The sequence below is a fragment of the Myotis brandtii genome, unplaced genomic scaffold, assembly GCF_000412655.1.
Source record: "Myotis brandtii unplaced genomic scaffold, ASM41265v1 scaffold594, whole genome shotgun sequence".
Taxonomy (NCBI): domain Eukaryota; kingdom Metazoa; phylum Chordata; class Mammalia; order Chiroptera; family Vespertilionidae; genus Myotis; species Myotis brandtii.
In genome coordinates, this window is record NW_005370240.1 from 603,166 (window position 1) to 619,694 (window position 16,529).

At 36.8% G+C, this 16,529-nt stretch overlaps 1 protein-coding gene across 1 annotated transcript in view; it reads left to right on the forward strand.

Annotated features, from left to right (window-relative positions):
• LOC102261422 (metabotropic glutamate receptor 5) overlaps positions 1-16,529 on the forward strand; it is a 164,813-nt gene that overhangs the window by 14,899 nt on the left and 133,385 nt on the right. Inside the window, exon 2 of the mRNA XM_005879345.1 lies at positions 2,197-3,055. Within this exon, the coding sequence (XP_005879407.1) occupies positions 2,398-3,055 (658 nt within the window). The 5' untranslated portion in view covers positions 2,197-2,397. The remainder of the gene's footprint in view (positions 1-2,196; positions 3,056-16,529) is intronic.

Genomic DNA, 16,529 nt, shown 5'->3' on the forward strand with positions numbered 1-16,529 from the left:
GCAAATTTTTGTGCACCGGGCCTCTAGTATATATATATTAGTGTCTCCCGCTCAATAGTTAGATATTTGTGCAGTGAGTTAAATAATTAATTTAGCTATAATAGGAAGACAGCATTTCAGTTTGGGTATATGCAACATGTTAAATATTATATATACGTGTTAATCTATTTTTATTAATCATATATATATATATGAGTTGCTTAAAATAGCTCCAATAAATAAAATGTATGGTACTGATATTTTAGTTTCATCAGTTTGATAGGCAATTTCTGGTCTCTCATATCACTTTGATACTTCTACATAATAAAAATGAGCCCTATTTTGTTATTGAGTTTGCTCACTAATATTCTGGATTTACTGATAAATTATAATTTCTTTTACTTTAGATTTTTCTTTTTGTCTGCAGTAGAATTCACATGATCATGAAAATAAGCATTGGTCCCAGGTCTTTGGTCTAAGCAGAATGAAGGGAAAGCTTGAGAATATTCAGATAATTTCCAAATGAAAAAAAATAACATTTTCTCCTAAATATTGCCAAAAACCTAGTTATTCTGGAACATCTAGTTATTTGAGGTGTTTTTAAATTTTATTTTAGTGTTTGGCACTATACAGAGAGAGCCTTTCTCTGTTGCCATAGGAAACAGTAGAAGAAACGATGAAAATGAGGGTGAGAGCGATTAGAAATGTAGTTCAGATTATACTCATTTTGCATCTGGGCTAGAATTTTTGCAGATCTGATGAGTTTTGGAAACTATTAGTACTCTTGAAGAACCATGGTAATTGCTTGAATTCCTGAAGAAACATCACCTATCTTTGAAAGGCGGTGCTTAGGGATTTAGTCACTTTAAAACAATTTGAGATCCTTGGTTGGCAGAGATGACAAGATACAAAATAAGTCTCTCATACAATCCTTTAAATAACCCAAATCACTAACTTGTCAGTTCCCTTTTACAAATGATGCTAGAATTTTCTGTAGGCAACTTGGCAAAATCTTTTCTTCTCTGGAGTTTATACTGAAATAATGACAATCTTCATAACTATAATGAGTTTCTATTTGGAAGGATAGTCCAAATATGCATTCTCCCAGCCCACTGAGTCTTCCTGATGTGGATTTTTTTTTTCCTGGATCAGAGATAGAGGACTGATTACTGGGAATTTTATTACAAGATTCTGTAATTACTTAGAAGACTCTGGAGAACCAAGAGGATTGACAGAGAATTTTCTGTTCTTCACTATCTAGCCATAGAATGCCCTTGGAAATTTACTAATAGAAAAGGCCATGTCTTAAATATGTACAGCCCTATTCAATATATAAAACATTAGCATGGTTGATATCATGCTGATTCCCATAGGGCTGCCTAGCACATATTATCCCCATTTTTTCAGATGAGGAATTCAGGTACTGAGAGAGAGGTTAAACAATTTACTAATACTTCCTGATAGTAGAATTGGAATCTTAACCTGAATATTTTCTCCAAAAATTGGTGTTCATGTCACTATACTTGCTGCCGATATGTGGGACATTTTACTCTGTGATACCCCAAACCTCTTCCTTCTCTCCTGTAGAACATTTAACTTGGAAATACCCACAGTTGTCTTTGTTCTATCATGTATGAAAATTAGACACCACACTTATTTTATTAGAAAGATTATTCAACTTGCTTTACGTTACACTTGAAGAAGGGGTATGTAGGCTTTCTTTAAGTAACTTTATCTTTATAATTGTATAATTAATGCATGCTCAATGCTGAAAATTTGGAAAGAAACAAAAAGCATTTCTAAAACAACAAATACCACTACCCAGCCATCAGCAATGTTTAATTTTGGGGACTCATACTCCCTAAGGTTTTCTGTCCATAGAGTAGTTTTGCTTTTATGATGCTTTCTCTCACCCCCAAGTGAGAACATGGTTCAGCTTGCTACACATATGGTTTAGTTTCCTATACTTCAGATGAATAAATTAAAAAAATATTAATCTAAGCAAAGAAGGATCAAGAAGCTATATAAGTTGCTTCATCACATCACAAAATTCACAAAGGAGACAAAGGATAGTCAGAAAGATTTTTATATTCCCTTTTACTTTCAAGTTATTTACATCATCAAAGACTCCTCTCTTTCCCCAATAGCATAGACCATCAGAGCTTTCCAAACTAGTGGCATTTACGCTATTAATACCTGTGCTATTTTTTCCCTCAGGTTTTGAAGATCATGATCACGTGGATTCATCTAACTAAACGGTACCTGGGGACATGGTGGTCCTTTAGAGAGCACATCTAAATTACTGGCTAATTTCTTGGTTTGCCACTCAGCGTAGGACATTGTTTGATTCTCTCTATCAGAACTCTCCTACGTTTTCCCCACCATGCTGTCTTTATTAGCTTGAACTCCTTTCCTAAAATGGTCCTTCTGTTGATCTTGTCAGTGCTGCTTTTGAAAGAAGATGTCCGTGGGAGTGCACAGTCTAGCGAGAGGAGGGTGGTGGCTCACATGCCGGGTGACATCATTATTGGAGCTCTGTTTTCTGTCCACCACCAGCCCACCGTGGACAAAGTTCATGAGAGGAAGTGTGGGGCAGTCCGCGAACAGTATGGCATTCAGAGAGTGGAAGCCATGCTGCACACCCTGGAAAGGATCAACGCAGACCCCACACTCCTGCCCAACATCACACTGGGCTGTGAGATAAGGGATTCCTGCTGGCACTCGGCTGTGGCCCTAGAACAAAGCATTGAGTTCATCAGGGACTCCCTCATTTCTTCGGAAGAAGAAGAAGGTTTGGTGCGCTGTGTGGATGGCTCTTCCTCCTTCCGCTCCAAGAAGCCCATAGTAGGGGTCATTGGGCCCGGCTCCAGTTCTGTGGCCATTCAGGTCCAGAACTTGCTCCAGCTTTTCAACATACCTCAGATTGCTTACTCGGCAACAAGCATGGATCTGAGTGACAAGACTCTGTTTAAGTACTTCATGAGGGTCGTGCCTTCAGATGCCCAGCAGGCTCGGGCCATGGTGGACATAGTGAAGAGGTACAACTGGACCTATGTGTCAGCTGTGCACACAGAAGGTACGTTTTCTTTACTTTCATGAAGTATGTGTTCTTAGGCGCTCAGCAGCTTCCCAGTTAAAATGTCAGGTTTTGGAAGGTGAAAATATTCTTAACTATTTGGGATCTTTTGAGTTGCCCCATTCTATATCATTAATAAAGAAGGAACTGGGATGGCATATGTATAGAGTGACAAAAATCTAAGATAAAGGAATGGTCATGTGGTCATTTGGCTAAATAGAATTTTTTTTTGGATTATGTATTGCATTATTTGCATTTCTGCTCTAATACTGCTAGAGATTTTTAAGTTTTTTAGCTCTTCATTGAACATCTCATATTTTTAACATTTTAAAGGTCTTCAACTGCGTATTATTTATGATAAAAAGAGATACACATAAATACACATAAGGAGTGAAGGCAGCCAGTTCTGGCCCAGGTATAATGTAGTAGAAAAATACCAAACAGCTTAGTCTTACAACCACTTTTTCAACTGAGTATATCATTAAATGTGAAATGGAAATACATGTGAATTAGTTTTATCTTTGTATATATAGCATACTTAGAAAATGTAAAATTTTAATAATTTAGTTTTAAATTGCTTCTGTATGCTCAAAGTTTAGTGGAGAAGGAAAATATGACAGGCTTTATAAGAGTTAATAATACTATTAGCCCTTTTATTGTATATTGTGTTTTTAAAATGCTTTTGTGTACATTATTTGTTAGTTCTTACCCAAGCCCGTTTGGGATGGTTTGGGTTTGACCTACAGAGTTTAAGGAACCCAAATGGTGAGACTCACTTATTATGCAACTTTCCATCTAGGACAGTTGTTCTCAACCTTCCTAATGCCGCGACCCTTTAATACAGTTCCTTATGTTGTGGTGACCCCCAATTTCATTGTTACAAATTGAACATAATTAAAGCATAGTGATTAATCACAAAAACAATATGTAATTATATTTGTGTTTTCCGATGGTCTTAGGCGACCCCTGTGAAAGGGTCGTTCAACCCCCAAAGGGGTCGTGACACACAGGTTGAGAACCACTGATCTAGGAGAATATACTACACACACTATAGAAGGCCAAAAAAAGGTTCAAAATACGTTTTATATCTTCTTCAATCATTGTGAGGGTTAGTTTAGATTTAAAAATCCTGCAATAACACTATCAGTGTGGTCCAAACAATCTAAACCTGTAAAATGTGGGGTTGCATTATTGAGAAATTAATGAAAGAACCAAAGAAATCTTAGTACAGAGCTTGGGAGCCAAGCACCAAGTAGATATAGAAAACTTTTATCATCAAGTGGCATAATATGGGTTTCACTGAATAGCCACTCATTAATATTCAGAATGGGATAAACATAAATTGGGCTTCTATATTGATTGAGATTTCTATGCCTCTGGAAATTTTCATGTATAAATTTATAGTTAACTTACAGAGATGTTAATGTATAGAGATTTTGAGCAATGTTTAGGTGATTGAAGTAGGAGACCTTTGATTTTTTTTGTCCAATGATGAGATTTTTGTTATAAAATCACTATTTCATTTGATTCTCACAAGTAGTTATACGAATAATCCAGATATTTTATTCTTGTTTTATTTTTAATATACATATATATTTTATTATTGATGTATTATAGATGCCCCCATTCCCACCCTCATTGCCCCCTCCACCCAGTCCTTACCCTACCCCAGGCCTTCACTACACTACTGTCTGTGTCCATGGGCTATGCATGTAAGTATATAAGTTCTTTAGTTAATCTCTTCCCACCCACCCCCATTTTAAAGTACGAATGTTTTAAGAGTTCAAATAATTCATCTAATAAATAACTAATAGCAATATCAGAGCCAGAAGTAAGGCTTATAGCTACTGACTCATAGTTCAGTGACCTATTATAATTTAGCAGGATCTAATGGAATCACACTCTCAGGATATATTTCTACAACACATATTTATTAAGCACAAATAAATGAAAGGCCCTCTGGTAGTTCTTATAAGGATAGCCCTTTGCTGTATACATCACTATCTTAGATGGGCATGCAGTCTGGCAAAGGAGATGATTCAAGATGACAAGGAGTTAAAATATCTCTAAAGTAAATTGAATGAGAGCAAAAATCACATTCTACTCTGTAGTGATGGGGGCCACGGTGGAAATCTTAGAGAAGGAAATGCAATTTGACAGTTGCATTTTAACAGGAAGAACACTGACAATTGGTGAAAATTAAGAAGGGATGGATTTTCAGCAAAGAGCATGAGAAAATATGGGAAGGTAAGAAAGTAAAATAATGTTTTTTTGGGGAAAAACAAGGATAAAGGTTTGGTTTGCTTCAAAAAAATCAAGATTTTTTTTAGGAACTTCCCTCTAGTTTCCAAAGAGTAGGGCCATTCCATAGATGGTCACTATGTGGGAGATGCTTATCCAATATTGTCTTAAAAAAGAAACTTATCATCATGACTACTGGCTGTTACTAATTTAAACTGTTTTTGTTTTGTTTTTTAACTAAAATGTATACCAACAGCAATCCAATAAAATAAATAAATCATGATGCATCCAATGTATTATTAGATATCGATTAAAATTAATGAAGCATTCTATTGTGAGATTATAATTATCTCCAAGATCATTTCAGGTGAAAAAAGTGAGGGGAAGTCCTATGTGTATGGTATGTTACCTGAATTTATAAAAACCATTTGATTGGATATTCATAGAATTGCTCTTAGAGCAGAGCACAACTGATAACAATGGCTCCTTCTGGGGAGGAAATCTAAGTGGTTAGGGGATAGGGTGGAATAAATGAAACTTACTTTTCTTATATAACTTTTACATGTAAATATTTAAAGCTACATATTACACACATAAACCATGTATTACAACAGAACAATTAAAGGAAAACAGGGTTTTTGTTTTGTTTTGTTTTTGTGGGCATAAACTAAGACAAAAATATTCTATTGCCAAATTTAGGCAAATTCAATTATTTAATTATTTAAATAGGCCAATAGAAATTTTGTTGCCCAATTCTGGCAAAGTGTTTGGATGATACCACCAGGATTCAGGAGAGAACAAATTTTGAATGTGAACTTTTAAAGATTGGAAGAAATTCTCTTTGGTTTATCATTTTATGTAGTTTAGTGAAGAAGCATTTATATTCCTTTGATTGTATTCAAGTGCACATCTGGATAATGAGGTTATATACTGTTCCTTCTTACGGTTTATCAGAGGAGGAGCAGTGCGGTAGGAAGTTTCACAAGGTAAAACTCCCCCAGGATGAGAAAAGTGCTGGAGTAACAAGATACAACTCTGTTTGGTACTGTTAGAGCTTCTAGGTGATGCCTTGTTTTCTGTTGTTTGGTCCTTCAGGAAGTCACTTCCTACTTGAGCCTTTTTTCTGGTTGAATTAGAGTAATCCTATCCAGCCCTTGAGCACTCAGTCTCAGTATCCCAAATTTATTCCTACATCCTTATAATTATCCTTTGCTCAGTTGATATTCCTCTTTCTTCAAGAATATAGACAATTACAAATGCTTTCACATAAGGCATTGAGGTCTATGAAAAGATGTCCCATTTAAAAAACAAACACTTTTTATCCCCCAAATTACCCATTTTATACTGAGACATGTCAGTACCTTGTCACTCAGTACTCTTGTTAGCTATCACAAGATGTTTTTTTTGGAGAACAGGTATGCTATTACAGAATATCAGAAGAGAACAAAAGGTGACTTTGGTTTCAGCTTCAAGGTTAATCTGTTACACTTGCTTTTTCCTTGATTTATGATTTTTTGTAGGATAAAGGACTGTGCATTTACTGTGGCTTATTGTATTATGCAGAAATTGTTCCTAGGTGTTTTAGGCAAAGAGATTAATAATAGTACGAAAAGAAAAACAAAACAAAAAAGAAGGAAAAAAAATTAAGGGCAGACAACATTAGCTCTTGAACTATATGGAGGAAAGGAACAGGCAATGACTCATTTTTATTTATTTTTTACTCCTTTAAAGGAGTCAGTCAGTCTACCCTGTCTTTGCTATAAGAAGATTTTAGGGATTCTTTGCTTCAGTACTTTTGCAAACCTTGGTACATGTACCCATTAATGCACAAGATCAGTGGTGCTCACCTACTTAGGGGTGGGCAGATGGACTGTTTTGGCTTTGATGACTTCCATTAATGATCCCCTTTGCTTTGTAACTTGATAGTTCCCTTCCACTCTCATGCCACACTGGTCTGTGACTGCCTCAGTCAATAGAATTTGGCAGAAGTGAGGACTCCCTTCCTAGTCTGTCTGTCTGGGAGCCCTGTCCTCACCATGTGAAGGAAAAGAGCACCCAGGTTTTCTACATGAGACCATTTTAGGCCACTTGACCTCAACTATGTGAGAGCACCCAACACAGAGCAGCACAACTGCCTTCCTCTCTCACAGTTATTTGCAGTCACAGAAGAAAGCCCAGCTGAAACTGTAAACACTACCCAGCTAACCATACATTTATGAGCAACAGTAATAGCTTCAGTATAAACATATTCATCCCAGTAAAAAATTCATTTAAATTTTAATCCTCCCCCCAAAATGGGATACTGCTACAATGTTTAAACCTCAAAAAGTTTTTTAAAATATATTGACATACATTAATAGTCTTGATACTTAAATGTGAAATAAAATGAATAAATGCTGTGGGCAAAAAGAAAATTTTAAAATGCTTCACTCATACTTTTGTAACTAGAGATTTGATAATTCCCTAAAGCCCGAATGCTTTGAATAGTCACACACTTGTATATATTCCATTATTCCCGTTGATCTAGCTTAATTTTAGGGAGAAAAGTAACTACAGATTGTATTTTATACACAAAACCATGAATATTATACTTTACAGGTGACATACAGGATTTTCACACCACAATTGTTTGCTGACTTGAGTTGAAACTTCACTGAACATCCCCAAGGCCTATCAGAGTGCCTAGCACATAATAAGCACTCAAAGACTATTTGCTGAATGGGTGAATTTGTGTTAAAATAGTACCTAGCTCACTGTTTATGAACATATAGCATGTGGATAAGTAGCACACACTTATAATTTTTCACAGTTTTATTTCTTTAGAAAAATGAGGTGCCAAAATGCCTCCCTTGATTAATTGCAAAATGCTATTCACACCCCATTCCATTTTTTGTTTGCACTGGTTCTTGAATTTATTATTTCCACCTAATGATAATAGAATGCTAATTCGTTCTAGCCAACAAATATGTCAGTGATGCTCTTGGGGGGAAAGTGTACCAATAAGTTGTACTGGTAATGTGACAATCATTAAAACATGGTCTTCAGCCAAACCTACATATTGTAATGTTGTGCAACTTGTAGGTTATAATATCGTTTTCCATCAATTATTTTAAAATGTGATAGTAATCTGGCTTCGGTTGTAAGACCATCAATGTGATTCATAGTCCAACTTCTAAAAAAGTTGCATTTAACTTCTAAAAAAATGGAAATATATATTCCCCATCACACCTTTTCTGTTGTGATTATATCAAAACAACAATTTAGGTTGGAAATACCAGAAATGTCATTATGGGCTCTACTGAGTACTTTTTTTTAAAAAAAATATATTTTATTGATTTTTTACAGAGAGGAAGGGAGAGAGATAGAGAGTTAGAAACATCGATGAGAGAGAAACATCAATCAGCTGCCTCCTGCACATCTCCTACTGGGGATGTGCTCACAACCCAGGTACATGCCCCTGACCGGAATCGAACCTGGGACCCTTCAGTCCGCAGGCCGACGCTCTATCCACTGAGCCAAACCGGTTTCGGCTACTGAGTACTTTTTAAAAAGATTTTATTTTCTTTCTCCAGAGGTTAAGTAGTGCTGAGAGTTGAGGTGAATTTTGAGATGATGATGATGATAATTCAGACACATAAACTACTGGTAGCTTTTAGAATGTTCACACTGCAAGGGTTTTAGATGAGCATTTAATCTAACCCCTTTATCTTACAGTTGAGAAAACAAAGTCAGGACAAGTAACTTGGCCTTACTTGTACATAATTCTTTACAGACTTGGGTCTTAGAACTCAAGATTACTGTCCAGAATTTTGTTTATGCATAATCGTTGAAGATAATTACTGAAGTTCTTTATTTTTGCCATTGCATGACCTCTCCATTTTATTGCTGTACTCCTTTTCCCTTCATCTGAATGATGCCAATCTGCTGAAACTCTTAATGCTCATTTTAAATAGCAGCAGGGACCACAAATGGCTTGATTCATGTAAAAATTAGCTTTGAGAAATAGTATGGTCCCTTTGTTCTTGACCTGTAAATTTGATGAAGTACTTCTTTGCCTGGGTCATATTAAGATTTGAAGAAACTTTGAAATATTTTTCTTTGCTTTATAAACATCCTAAAAACATTAGACCCATAAATCTTCGTAAGTGTGGATTGATTGGATAATTATATTGGTTACCACTGACAAAACAATACATAAAAGCCAGAAGATGCAATGACTTTTAGGTAGATTCTTCATTACATTAGATCATAGATCCATAATTCTGGAGATTCAGTGACAAATGTAATAATAAAGAAGCAATTTTTCGTATTCATGTCATTGTCAAACTGTATTGTCAGTAGTGAAGGGAAAAAGAGGTAGCCCTGGGAAGAGCGTTCAGAGGGGTTCTACTTCTTATCTTCCAGATAGAAGATAGCCCCTCAGAGAGTTATTATTGTCTCAGGAAACAAAAATGGGATTCGCTGACATATCTAGCTGTGGCCAGGGCAAGATCTTCCCTATTTTCAGTTTTTTGTTTGTTTGTTTTTTAATATAAATTCTGGCTTGGCCTCTGACTCCCCTATAAAATACTCCTGCTTGAGGTAAAATAACATCCTGTTATTTTCTCAGGTACCATTGCTGTCCATTCACTGCTGAAAATACTAGAATTTTCCCCCAAATACTCCATCCCTAGGATAACTATATTAGACAGAGGATGCCACTACACTGCTCCCCCAACACACACAAATAAATACCTGGGATGATGTGCAAATGTGAGCACTATAGTTCTAATTAATCCAATGCTTCTTTCAATGTGAAGATAATCTCTGAGTGAGTATGCCTGTTAGGTGTTTGGTACCTATCTGTTTTATGGTTGGGAGCAGAACAAATAGTATATTCTCCTGTAGTCTCTGTTATTCCGATCTCACAGAGATAACATTATTGTCTGAGCTTTAGAGTTTGCATATTCAAAAGGTCTATTCCTTCTATTTACTAAAGAACTGGTCTTGTGATTCAATTCCTCAGTCATCATACCTTATTAGCTGCTAGGTTTATAAGGTTTAGTAATGAGTAACAGATGTTGCTTCTGACTGAGGAAAGCTGATGAATGGGAGGGCATAGTGTGAAGTCTTTATATTCCAATGCAAAACAATTTTTGCACAGCAAACTCTACTGATTACACAGGAAGCAAGCACAGAAGAAAAAAACAAAGATCCACAAAACTCTAAAAAGAGGATCTTTTTACTTCCTTCTTTCTCTTTCTCGGTCTCTCATTTTATTTGCTATATTTTCCTCATCTCTTTAGTTACAAAACATTTTATATTTGATAGGCTGTTTAATAAGTCTGATCAAGAGTAATAGTCTTCTCATTATACCAGTAATTTTGAAGTAGTTTGAAAAAAGATGAAGATTACATTAATGATATCTTGGAGGTGAAAAAATAGTTAAAAGAACAAATTTGACTAAAGTAAATATCACTGACATCAAAGTTTTCCTGTGTGACTCTGAGAAAGTCACTTCAACGCCTTCTTTCACCTGTCATATGAAAGGGGCTAGAAAGGATGTTCTTGGAGATCCCTTCTATGCCACCTACTCTTCACATGCTTCCACAGACCACACCTGGCCTGGATGAAACATTGGGCATCACATTTAAAATAAGATAAATAAATAAGGAGAGTCACCAAAATTGTTATGTGACTTTAAACCATGTCTTCAAAGAATAAAGCTAGCAGAGAGGAGACCAGACACAGCAGGGCACTGACCACTATTTTGAGGTATTTGGAAAATTCATATGGAGAGGTACTGGATTCACTCTAGAAGGCCAGGAGCATGACAAAGAACTAATTACTGAAATGCCAGAGTAACCAATTGTGGTTCAACTTTTTAAAAAGGATATTTTTGCTAATTAATAGGACTGTTCAATGAAGGAAATAATGATCAGTTTTCTCTAACTCCTGTGCACAAGCCCGAAATGGACAACCCATTAGGGTTGCCGAAGGAGGAACACATCAGGCCAAAAGGGATAAAGAATTATGAATATATTAGGTCATCTGGTAAACCAAATGGTCTGAGCCCCCAAATGGTGCCAGCAACCAGGGACAGGGAGCCAGAGATTTTAAAGGACTCTAGGTGGGCCTTATTCTGGGTGGAAAATTCTTTGGGTGGGTCCAGAGGGGAAAAGATAGTGGTTTTAACAAGTAGAATGTGGTTTTAGGAAGTGAAATGTAGTTTAAGGGAAAGGGAATGTCAGTTGTGAAGTGGTCTAAAGGTCAGTTCTTAGGGGAGAGGGTGTTGGTTCAATTATTTGATCAGACCTAACACAACCACTTGGAGGGGATATGGAAAATGAACTTAAGCCTCAATAGAGGGAGGAAAGGAGTTGGACTATTGGTCTTGTTTTGGGTAATTCCCATTATTGACAACCAAATGTCATTTAACTGGGATTCTATTATTCTGCAAGTTAAAACATGGTCATACATACTATAATATTTCATGAATTTGTTAGTTGATTTATTTATTTCATAACACAGTCTGATAATGTTACATTTTATAGATTAGAGAGTAGGTATAGAAAAAGTGTTTCCCCCAGAGAACTGCAGCTGGTTAGTGACAGAACAAGGATTAGGACCTAAGGCCAACTCTTTTTAATTAAGTTCAAACTTCCTATCTTTATATTGAGGTAGTTATGACTTGAAGAAAAACTGGAATGCACACCCATTGATTCTTTTCCCTTCCTTAGAAAACAAGAAAACACCATTTGTTTCCCCACAGAGAAAATCTTTCTCTAATATTCCCTGTGTCTTTTTTATCTGGCTTTGAAAGCAGCATATTGCCTTGTTCCCATGGAAAGAATTAATTACAGAAAAAATAAAATAAATTAAGGAGGACGTATGTGGCAACAAGACCTCACAGAAGACCTACAGTGAGTCTGATGATAAGTACAGACTGTACCTTGTTGTTTCTATTCAAATCTCTATTGCAGACTTCGTACTCCATCCTTCAGATGCCAATTATGGGAGGAAGCAGTATGGTACACATTTTTAAGTGCTGGAGGACATATTGTTAAATGCTGCAGCCTTATGTATGAAAAACTTCTTTGGAATTCATCAGGACTAGGAGTTATGACATCTCATTTTGGCACATTTGCAAATACTTTAGAAAGACTTCTCAATTTAACCAAATGTTGAGGAGACTTTTTGGCAAGAGGTGTGATTGCCAGATGTGTTCGTTTTGGGGGACTTTGAAACAATAGATTGTGCTGCAATGATGAATTTTATGCATCAATATTCATACAGGCACTCTCACACACATAGACTTTCAAAAGAATAAGATTATCTACCCACTGGTTTTTCAAAAAATGCATAGTAACCCATGAGTTATTTATAAGACAAATTTAGTGGGTTGCAACCAGCAGTCAACATAGAGTAAAATGGAATAAAATATATTATAAATATCAGAGTGTATTACAGGATAGAAAGAGTAGATATTGTTTTGTAAATTTTTATTGTAGTTGCACATAGCCAGCCATATGTGCACTGTCCTATATAATAAAAGGCTAATATGCAAATCAACTGAACTGCAAAACTACCGGTTGCTATGATGTGCACTGACCACCAGGGGGCAGATGCTCAACACAGGAGCTGCCCCTGGTAGTCAGTGTTCTCCCAGAGGGGGAGCAGCGCTCAGCCAGAAGACGGGCTCATGGCTGGCGAGCGCAGCGGTGGTGACAGGAGCCACTCCCGCCTCTTCGGCAGTCGGACATCCCCCGAGGACTCTCGGACTATGAGAGCGTGCAGGCTGGGCTGACAGAACCCCTGGAGTGAACGAATTTCATGAACTGGGCCTCTAGTATAAGATAACTCAGTGTGCTAGTGCTTTAGCACAGTTATAAGTGGATCCCATAACTTCTCCTCCAATTGTGGAGAAGAATAATGGGGTAGTAAAATGAGCAAAATCTGGAAAGTTCCAGAGCTAGGGTGTGTGTGTGTGTGTGTGTGTGTATGTGTGTGTAGGGAGTGGAAACAGGAGATTGGAGATAGAAAGGTATTTACTTTTATAACAAACATCTTTTGTATATAAAAGTCAGCAAAATTAATAACTTCTTTGTAAATTTCAATTTGAACATGCTAACCTTCACTAGTCAGTAACTGCAACTTGTTAATGAAGCTGAGTTGTAGTACATTGAGGCATTCCATAGGCCTGAGTATAAAATGAAAGGAAATAATATGAACCTTAGGAAATAAAACATTAGATTGAAAATTAACTGATGCTCTCTTAAAATTGTTATAGATAAAATAATAACAATGACAGTAGTAATAATTATTTTAATCAAGTATTTACTGTGATATCAGAAATTATCAGATTTTTTCTGTTCTATAAAGTGATATTACAACATATATTTTAGTGCTATTATTAGTATACTAGTGGCCCGGTGCACAAAATTCATGCATGGGGGGGGGTTTGCTCAGCCCAGCCTGCACCCTCTCCAATCGGGGACCTCTTGGGGGATGTCCAACTGCCGGTATAGTTGGAAGTTGGACATCCCTCTTGTAATCTGGTACCACTGGCTCCTAACTGCTCACCTGCTTGCCTGTCTTATTTCCCCTAACTACCTCTGCCTGTCTGATTGCCCCTAACTGCCCTCCTCTGCTGGCCTGATCTTGCCCCCAACTGCCCTTCCCTGCCAACCTGATCTCACCCCAAACTGCCCTCCCCTGCTGGCCTGGTCACCCCCAGTGGCCCTCCCCTGCCAGCCTGATCTCACCCCCAACTGCCCTCCCCTGCTGGCCTGATTTCACCCCCAACTGCCCTCCCCTGCCAGCCTGGTTGCCCCCAACTGCCTCTGCCTTGGCCCCTATCACCATGGCTTTGTCCGGAAGGTAGTCGGACGTCCATAAGATGGCTGGTTGACCCGGTCTAATTTGCATATTACCCTTTAATTAGTATAGATAAATTATATAGGCTAGGATTGCTTAAATAGGAGGTTGGAGCCTTTTTCAGCAGGAGGAGATGCTCTTGGCAGACAAAAATACATAATCCCTATATCTGGACTGATAATCAGCCATATGCACTATACTGCCAAACTGGTCATTAAAATATTGAACCACTTTCTTACACCTTACACTAAATAACTGTTGCCCTTAAAACCCCTCCTCAGCCCCCACCTTAGGTTCTGCCTTTGCAGTTCACCCAGATTACGTTCTGATTGGTTGGTTTCTATGCTAGGCAGCATCAAAAGCTCTACCTCCTAGGCAGCCATTGGCTCCTTGCAGTTCAGCCAGATTTGGTTCTGATTGGTCGGTTTCTATGCCAGTCAGTGTCTCTGGGCCTATCTCTAGGCATGATCAGAGAGGCAGGGATGATCAACAGCCACCCCAGGCTGCTGGTGAGCGGGCTGAACTGCTGATCTTTCAGAGAGAGAAAGGTGCAGCTGCTGGCGATGCCCAGAGAGAGAGAGAGAGAAGCAGAGTCTGCTGATCAGCCCCGCCTCTCTCTCCTGGAGAGGTCAGCAGTTCAACCCGCTCACCAGTCCCCGCCCACCAGAGCCTGTTGGGCACGCAGCCTGGCATTAGGTTGAGCCTTCAGTCGTTTGGGACATTATGGACCCTGGATTTTTATATATTAGGATAATTGTTAATATTATCTGAAAGTCAGTCTTACCCACAGCTAAAATAAAAAGTAGATATAATATAAAGCAAAAATAATATGTCTGTGTTCCTTTTCTCAAAGACTCTAAGAATAGAACTATTTGCATCTTTGACAATTCAAAAATTTTCATCATATTCTCTTGGTTATATAACTTCTTTTCAGAAGCCATATATCTGCTTTGCACGAGATTGGGTTAGGATTCCAAGCCTTGAGTCTCCCTCTGATGAGGATAGAGAGCCATTAATTCTTTAAGAATGTATTATTGCATTGCCATATGATAGATTTTTATTCTTTAGATAAGCTGAATATAAAAGTTAAGTAAGACATATTTAAGCATCCTATGAGTTTAATTTCAATTTCATGGAATTTGAAAAAAAATTAAATTACAAATGAAGCTTGTACTTAATATGTTTTATTAAAGTAAACAGAGAAAAGACAGTAAAACTGTATTAAGACACTAAAAAAATAACACTCCATCTGGTTATTTTATTTGTAATCAAACTTAATTTGATTGCTTTTAATTCCCAAATTAGTACACTCATCTCTCATTATACAAACATAATTATTCTCCTTTTTTTGTTCAGAGGGAAGTAAAAATACATAGAGCATTGATTTCTACTATATTTAATGTTAAAACCTAAGTTTTATTAAGTAATACTAAAGAATTAAGCTGGCAATAATAATTATTTGGATTTGTATACACACACACAAAATGCAAAAAAAAAAATCCAAATTAGTTGAGTTTGATGGTACTTTTATTTGCCAACTTGTGTGAAGTTACAAAGATAACTAAAAATTTATGGAAATATTTTGAGAGAATTTTTCTGCACAAAATAAATAATACATTTTTGACAAAGTTCAATCTATTTCAGTAGAGTTACATATAATATGTAAAAGCACATCTCATCGAGCTTGAGGTCTATGTGATGTTACAACAAATGAATTAATTTATTCACTAATTTGAAAATACTTATTGAGGATATATTCTGTACTAGCTAGCCTCTGTGGTACATGCTGTGAAGAAAGGGAGATGGAAGCACTTTCCAGTCCATCTTTTTGCAGATATACACCAAACCATGCCTCATATTAATATCAAGTTTACCCTCATAGAAAGAATACGGTTTTGTGGAAAAAGAAACTCATAAAATGACACAGTATGACACAGGATAACTGTATTAAGAAACTAGATCGGAAGAAAGAAGTCTTTATTAAGCATAATTTGGAAAATTATAGAGCTTAAATATTTTTTGATAAGAAAACTTTCTTCACTTACCAGTCCTCACCAAACAGTACTAGTGATACATGATCTCAGAAGCAGGCTATTTCATGGCTAAGGTGAAGAGGGAGGGATATTTATTGGAAGTAAAAAGAAAAAGAAAACAGTGACGTATTGTCATTTTGTTTAGCACAGTGTGATTCTGTACTTGCCTACCACTTAATATTCTGGGATGGCAGGGAGCCATGTAGAGCCACAGGTGACCTACTTATGCTTTTGTTTATACTATTCAATGTCTTCTGATCTAGTCTGAAGTTAATAAGTAGTGTTCCATCCAACATAGGAAGTCTGAGATAGATGCCATTAATAGTATTGTTTTAAAATAAAAA